General features: G+C 33.0%; 1 protein-coding gene across 1 annotated transcript in view; it reads left to right on the top strand.

Annotated features, from left to right (window-relative positions):
- Nucleotides 1–7909, top strand: part of LOC110613798 (succinate--CoA ligase [ADP-forming] subunit alpha, mitochondrial) — a 29496-nt gene continuing 21587 nt past the window's right edge. Inside the window, exons 1-2 of the mRNA XM_021755117.2 lie at nt 1–423; nt 5906–6115. Of these exons, the coding sequence (XP_021610809.1) occupies nt 169–423; nt 5906–6115 (465 nt within the window). The 5' untranslated portion in view covers nt 1–168. The remainder of the gene's footprint in view (nt 424–5905; nt 6116–7909) is intronic.

Genomic DNA, 7909 nt, shown 5'->3' with positions numbered 1-7909 from the left:
TTCGGGTCGACTGTTCGGTGGACCCGTATGAGAACTGAAAGTTCCTTTACCTTTCGAGTTTCTGCACAGGGCATAAAATTCTCTCTCTCTCTCTCTGCTTTCCTCCGAGATCTTGTTCAACAGTTTGACTCTGAGAGGCCGTGAGCATCAAAGAGAGAAATCACCCAAATGGCAAGACAAGCAAGTAGAATCATTAAATCTCTGTCCTCTACGATTTGCCCTCGCGATCCCCATATATCTCCATTCACTTCATCATCGTCTTCTTCTGCATATTCTCTGTTGCAGTCTCGCTCCTTCGCAGCAGCTTCTCCGCCTCCGCCGGCGGTCTTTGTGGACAAGAACACCCGGGTCATTTGCCAAGGCATCACCGGCAAGAACGGCACTTTCCACACTGAACAAGCTATTGAATATGGCACCAAAATGGTATATTAAAGTTTTTTATTTGCTTTAGATGATGTTGCTTGTTGGGTCATTATTGTAGCCAACGACCTCTATTTTGTTCTGCAATGAAATTAGGGGGCATTATCGTTTTTATGTTGAACTGTTATTGGGTGGTGATTTCTTATTCGGTAGTGGATATCTGTTCTTTCTGGTATAGCATGATCCACTACTAGTGCGCTTAATGCAGTTATGATAGTTAAAATGTAATTCTTTATTGTCAAGTGCATATTTTGTAGTAAATGTGCTATATGAACATGTTCTTAAGGTCTCCTTGTTGACCTTTATATGCTTTTTTTTATTTCCTTCCCAAGGCCCCTTCAGTTTCTCATAAAATGGCATGTAAATTGAAGGGATAGTCCATTTAAATGTTTGGTATGCAAGTAATTCAACTTTTTTATGGTAGTTTACTTTACACTTGGCATATGTATATATTTATATATATTTTAGAATAAACTTAAATCCTCTTCAGCAAGAGCTTTTAAGATAGGTTTTAGTGTTTTGATCAAGTCAAAACATTGGTATTTAGAGGTTGAAGGAGTTCTTCATGAAAAGTTACTTGTTTTAACTTCTGCTGGAACAATTAAAATAACTAACAAATGCTAAAATAACTAGTTGTGCCACACAAGGCCTTAAGCATAATGTGGTTGTAAATGAAATGTTCTGATAGCATTTCCATAAAAAATGTCATTTAATTGTCTCAGAATATGAAATTAGATGGGGAATCTTTATAAAGGACGTCTTATATTGCATTCCCTTTCCCAATTCCAGTATCCTCTTTGGAAAATTTTTCAGATAGGAAAGAAACTCAATTCCAACATCCTTTTAGGGAAATTTTTTAGAGGATAAAGAATATAAAAGGTGAGAAATATGAAATTTTTTTCAATTTCTTTTTTCCTGATTCTTGTTTTGATATGTGGAAAATAATTAAGAAGGAAAGAAAACTATATTTATTTTTCCATGTTTGAAAGACATAAATATAAAGAAAATTTTTATATTTTCATAAATTTATTATTAGTCTCCTCATTTTTTTCTTTTCTTTATTGTTTATATAGGGGTATTTATGTAATTTGAAAATAAAAGTATATTTCTTCTATATTTTCTATCCAAATGGAGACAAAATATTTAATGGAAACTGAAGTTTATTGTCACTTCCTTCTTTACTTTCTCTTTTCTTTGCAAACAAAGGAAAGTGGAAGTCTCTTTATTTTCTAAGGGTTATTTTCCTATCCAAATAGAGTGCAAGGAGAATCAAATGTTCCCATGACTTGGAACTAATAACACTAAAAACAAATTTGATGGTTTGAATAGTTCTTGTTATGTTCACATTTTAGAGACAAGAAATTGTATTTTAGATAGAAATTGAATGGGTAGCTCTAAACCATATTTCATGACCCCATTCAGAGAATGGCGATAAATGTTTCGTTTAGATAGAAATTGAACGGGTAGCTGTAAACCAGATTTCATGACCCTATATCAGAGAATGACAATAAATGGTTCTTAGTTGCCAAAAGTAACACAATATACCTTTCCTTGTTAAGAAATGTGTCTCTTTTAGAGGTAGCAGCTGCATTGTATAGTTAGATCCTTGTCGCACCTCTTTGTGTACTTGAGAGAACATTCTAGGAATTTATGGGTTGTATAGGAAAACCCTTTTTCTCTGGGCAGTGTGGTTTTCTGGAGAAATTCATCATGACATTATTAGCACTTTTACATTGGATAACCGAAATCTGTTGGAGTTTCAAAATAAGATTGCAAAATGGTCACCCACCCCAAAAAAAAGTGTTTATGAACATTTTGGAAGAGCTTTGCATTAATAACAGATAATTTCAGTATCTTATCCTTCTGATTGGGATTAACAAATTCTTTAGGCCTTCAGAACGCTACTAGCATAATTGGCTCCCAGAAAGGGGTTTTCTTGATTAATTTGGAGTTGCTCGTGGCTGACTATAGCTTGCCCTTATCTTCTTTTCCCTTGATTTCTTCAATTATTTAGAGTTCAAAAAAGCTTTGGTTCCATTATCAGTTTTCTTATAGGTTCACGAGGCAAACTGTATGAAAGATTTCAGATTCTTACGTTTAAGTGTTCCTTTAGTTTTTTTTTTTCAAAAATTTTTCTAAACCACATTGTTTACACTTTTGGAATCATTTAAAAGTGTAATTTTATTTTCTGTGTTTTCAATCTAAGACAAGAATTGTTCCGATACTGAATTCATATCTAGAGATGGAGGTTGATATGATTCATACCTAAATTATTTTTCATTTGTATTCATGCTTTGCATTTTGCAGTTTTGTTTAAATATGCAATCGGCAACTTGTGTTAGTAGAGGATGTGAGATTGTGAGTATCCATAATGTCTTTGTAGATTTTCTATTGAGATCTCAATAAGATAAGTTAAAGTGAAAAAATTTCTTATTTCATGGTGTCTCTTTAACTTCTCCATGCATCCTTTTGTGTGCTTTCCTAAATAAGTTATTGATGGACAAGAATAATATGCCTACTAGGATATCGTAACAAGAAGCATATTGAATTTTTCTTAATCAATTGCTTTTGTGGGCATGCTGTAGTATTGCTTCATCTTCCTGAAGTTTTTTTTTCACCTTTTGGTGTCATTTAGAAAAATTTAATGCCAAAAAATGGTGGGTTGAAACATATGTAATGAAGCGTGGTGAGTTGAAAAGAACTCAGAGAGGTGGTGGCTATTTAATTGCCGATTGAGTGATATAGATAAATTAAATATTCAATTGTATGTGGTTCATGATTAGCCTAAGTATTTGTGAGACGTGATATGTAGACTAAAACTCACAACCAACTTTAGGGTTTGTGTGATATGATAGGCTGTTGTGACTCAAAGTTATGACTAGCTTTGTAGTCACATCTTAAAGTCATGACCAACATGTATTGACATAATTTCACTCTAGTAGCTAGTGTAATCCATGATTAGTGAAACAATTTTTAACACCAAATATATTAAAAAATTATTTCTGTATTATACTAAATAATGTAGAAATTAATTTTAGAATTTTTTTAAACATTAAAATTAATCTTATTAAATAACATGTAAATTTCTTTAATTTTCAAGATATTTTACAACAAACAAGAATTTAATATCGTTTCTTCTTGTAATAACATACTTCTTTCTCATTTTTTTTTATAAATTATATTAAAAAACAAGTGAGATATGCTCACTTGGTTTAATTTATTATGATGCCATATTTTTTTTTAATCGAGAAAGAGATATATTATTATTGAAGAAATGATTTAATTCTTTGTAAAATATTTTCAAATTAACGAATTTTACATATCATTTAATGAGCTTGTTTTTAGTTTTAAAGAAAGTAATTTGTGAAATTAATTTTTATATTGTTTAGTATAGCATAGAAATATGTATATATTTTTTTATATATTTGGTGTTAACAATAATTTCACCGATAATGGGTTGTACTAGCTACCATAGTTAAATTGTGTCAAAACACATGCTGGTCATGATCTTAAGACATGACTGCCTACACATCATGTCCGTGGACTCAAGGTTGGTCGTGATGTTTGGCCATGACTACTTGTCACATCAGGCCAATATTAAGACCGGTCTTGAGCTACATTCACAATTGAATATTTAATTTGTCCCTGTCACCCCGTCATTAATAAAAGTGGCAACCACCTCTCTAAATTTTTCAACTTTCCATCATTTGCGTAAATATGTTCCAAGCCATCAACTTTTGGTATTAAAGTTTTTTAAATTACACCAAAAGGTCAAAACCTCTCTTCCCAAGGTGAGGTGAATACAAACAATGGAATTTTTACATGTTCCCATCAAGGATTCTTATATATACTTTCCATGTGTACAAATGCCCCATTTAACAAGTTTGTCTTTATCAGTCAAATTGTTTGCTGTTGCTTGATTGCTCCTAATTCTGTCAGCACTTTAGAGAAACTAATAGAAAATACAGTTGCAGTGGAAGATATGAAGTAAAGAGGTATTTTTATGAGGAAAAATTTAGATTTGTTGAGCGGTTAGATCATTTATTTAGGCTTCTAAAACATAATGCTATGTGGATGATTAGAGAGACAAAATTATATTTCATAGTTCTCCTCAGAAAAGATATGATGTAAATATATTGTTAAAATTTAAAAAGAGTAAAAGAACGAGGTCACAGTTAAATGGATGTGGCATTTGGCTGCTTAGAATGGTTCAACCAGAACATTAATGCTTTTGAATAGTGGAAGTTAGAAACTTTTAAAGCTTCTCTTTCTGGATGCCTTGTTTTTATATATATTCATTTAGCTTTTATTGGGTTCAATTTGGAAATCTTACAGATATGGAGGCAACTCCAGTATCATTGAGCTAAAGCTCATTGGTTATTCTTTTATTGTATGATTTTTGTGTTGTTTTAATATGTTGTATCTATTTCAAGTGATTTTGTTTGGTTCACTCCTTTTAGAGCTATGGGTGCATTTAGAATTAAATTTGAATGTCAAGGAGATTCATGATTATAATGGACTATGGATGCAAAATAATGAAGGTGAAATGGATTGAAGAAGTCTCTATATGAATGTAGTCACATCCATTATCAGCTGTGAAGTTTTGATTGTGAGGGTTTTCTATCATGTCTTGTCTCCTAGGAGAAGAAAGAAAATTTACCACATTAACACTGCTTCCTTTGCAACTGTCTTTTCTTATTTATATGTATTACATTACTGTTTTCATTGTTAGTATCTCTATGACCTCCCCATTGCTGCTGCTAAATTATCTAAGGTTTACATTCTCCTTTGTCATTATTATCTATCCATTAGTGATTTATATCTTCACTTCCTCATATGAATATTATCATTTCATGTATGTAACTTCGCCCCTTAGCACTGCAGATGCATGCACTTCCCCTTCTTTGCTCATCTCTGATACATGCGTAGCAGTCCATTCTGGTAAACTGGATTGGAGAGAATTGAAAATGCGTTCAACTAGGTTGGGTAAAATTGAGAAGTGGTTGACCACTTGATAAATAGGTTCTCAAGGAGGTGGACCTCTGGAAGGTCATTAGTGGGTTCCTCCACAGATATGGCAATCAGAATTAAAGCAGTTTCTTTCTTTCAGATATGGCAGGGAAAATTAAGGAAGCAACAATAATTACTTTTTGATTGTCTTTCCTTTTCTTCAATCTGACACCCATGATATTTGAATGAGTAAAGGGAGGAAAAAGAATTCCAGTCTTCATTCTTTTCTTAAAACATGTTGCGAGCTCCTTTATAAGCTTGTATTGAATATCACCATTAGGGAAAGGACGAGGCTTCTTTTGCTTACAATCATCCAGTGACATGATGTAGTGGAGCCTTATCAATCTCATGCACCACTTTTGTTCCTGCTAATTTGCCAGAATATCTATATAGGCTTTATCTCATGTTTTCTCTGTATCACAATCAAAGATTTGTCCTTTTTTAATTTTTTTTATTTGTTTTATTACCTAAATAGGTTGGTGGAGTGACACCTAAGAAGGGTGGGACGGAACACTTGGGACTTCCTGTTTTCAACACAGTTGCAGAAGCAAAGGCTGAAACGAAGGCTAATGCGTCAGTGATCTATGTTCCTCCACCTTTTGCTGCTGCAGCTATTATGGAAGCCATGGAAGCAGAATTGGATCTGGTTGTGTGCATCACAGAAGGAATCCCTCAACATGACATGGTAAATGAAATTTATAATTTCCTTGTTATTGTAGTTTCTAGTCTAAAGTTATTCTGGGAGGCGAATTTTTAAATCAATTTATTTATTTATTATAAGTATTTTTTGGCTGTTATTTTGAGTATTACTATTTGTAAATCTGGTTTCTCTTTTCTTCCAATCTTTTCTGTTTTTGTTCTCGGGCAAGTCATTTGAATTTACAAGCTAATTGTATTAAATGTGATACTTATGACCTTTCTGGAATTTTCAACATACTGGCATGTGTTTTTTGGTTAATCTGCACCCCCTGGGGCTTAGGCAAGTCATTTGAATTTACAAGTTAAATTGTATCAAATGGGATATCACCTTTCTGGTTACAGGGTTAGGATGACTTGGAGGATAGAATGACCAGGAATTCACTAGGACAACTGGGATTTTGAAACAGTTTGAATATCAAGCAAAATAACACAAGATAGGCAGCAGCTATACTTTTTAGGGCCAGGTTGTGACTGTTGATTTTGAAGCTAGAAAAAGTAGGGATTCATGTGAACTACAGTTTATAAACAGGTAATATTTGGAATCAAAATATAACAAGAAAGTACAGGTAATAGGGGTTGGCAAGAAAGTACAGGTATTAGGTACAGATAATAGTTTTGCAGCTTCCCTCATGAATCTAAGTTCTGAAGAATTGGAGCTTGAAGATTTCAGAAGCTGGCCATGTAACTTCAACCAACCTGATTCATTATAACCATGATATTGCAATTCTTATGGCAAAGCAGCCGAGTGAGGTTGATGAAGAAGAAAAAGCTACTGTTTTACCAAGTTTGACATTTGGTGGAGGTGGTCTTGACTTGATAGATATATTGGATACCAACTTATCTCAAGGGAAAAACATGTGAAGATGGTGTTTTCTCTTGGGAGAGAGATTAGGTTTTTGTTATGGTCCTAGGTCAAGGATTGCATCGCATGATGATGGACAGGAAGGAGCTCATTAGAGGGAGTTAACACCTCAAGACTCAAGAAAGGAGGGAGTACTTGATAATAGGTTATACAATAGCATGGGAATTCTTAAAATTTTAGAAGTCCTACGGTACTTGATAATAGTTGGAAAGTTTATCTTAATCTAAACAATTTTAAAGATTGATAATAACTAGAAAGTTTATCTTAATCTAAATAATAATAAAAATTGATAATAACTAGAAAATTGATCCTAATTAAACAATAATAAAAAAGGCTATCCTAATCTAAATTGTAACTAAGATTGATTGATTTTGAAAAGATTTTCTCAATATTTGGATTCTATTGAAGAATGAATTTGGTCTATCCATTATTCATAACAGTTTTGCTTTGTAAAGAGAAATAATTCTGCTGGAGAAGATATAAAAGTTATGAAGAGATAGAGGTAGAAAGAACTCTTGGAGTATATATGATACTCTAAAAGAATGACTTTGAAATGTGGAGGAGGCAAAAGAAGAAAATCCAATTTTGTCAATGTAGGATTTTGGCATTGACAATATGGTGGAATTGCCAACAATGATGACAATAATACTTCTTATATCCTATTTTTCTTTTCAAAGATTTAATGCAGATCTACATTGATTCAGCGAGCATGTAAGAGTTGGCTTATTTTTTATTTTTTATTTTTTTCATTCTTGAGGACAATGATGTGAAGAGGTGGAAATATTATGAATGAGGAGATGGGATGAGCTGATTTGAGAGGGTTGAGTGACAGATGCTGAGTGGATTCGAGAATAGGCCTTGGGCTTGGAGGGAAAAAGGGGCAGTTATTCTGTTAATATGGTGGTTATCTTGTTACAC

This window comes from Manihot esculenta, chromosome 4 (assembly GCF_001659605.2).
Source record: "Manihot esculenta cultivar AM560-2 chromosome 4, M.esculenta_v8, whole genome shotgun sequence".
Classification (NCBI taxonomy): Eukaryota; Viridiplantae; Streptophyta; class Magnoliopsida; order Malpighiales; family Euphorbiaceae; genus Manihot; species Manihot esculenta.
This window is presented reverse-complemented; position numbering and strand designations above follow the sequence as displayed.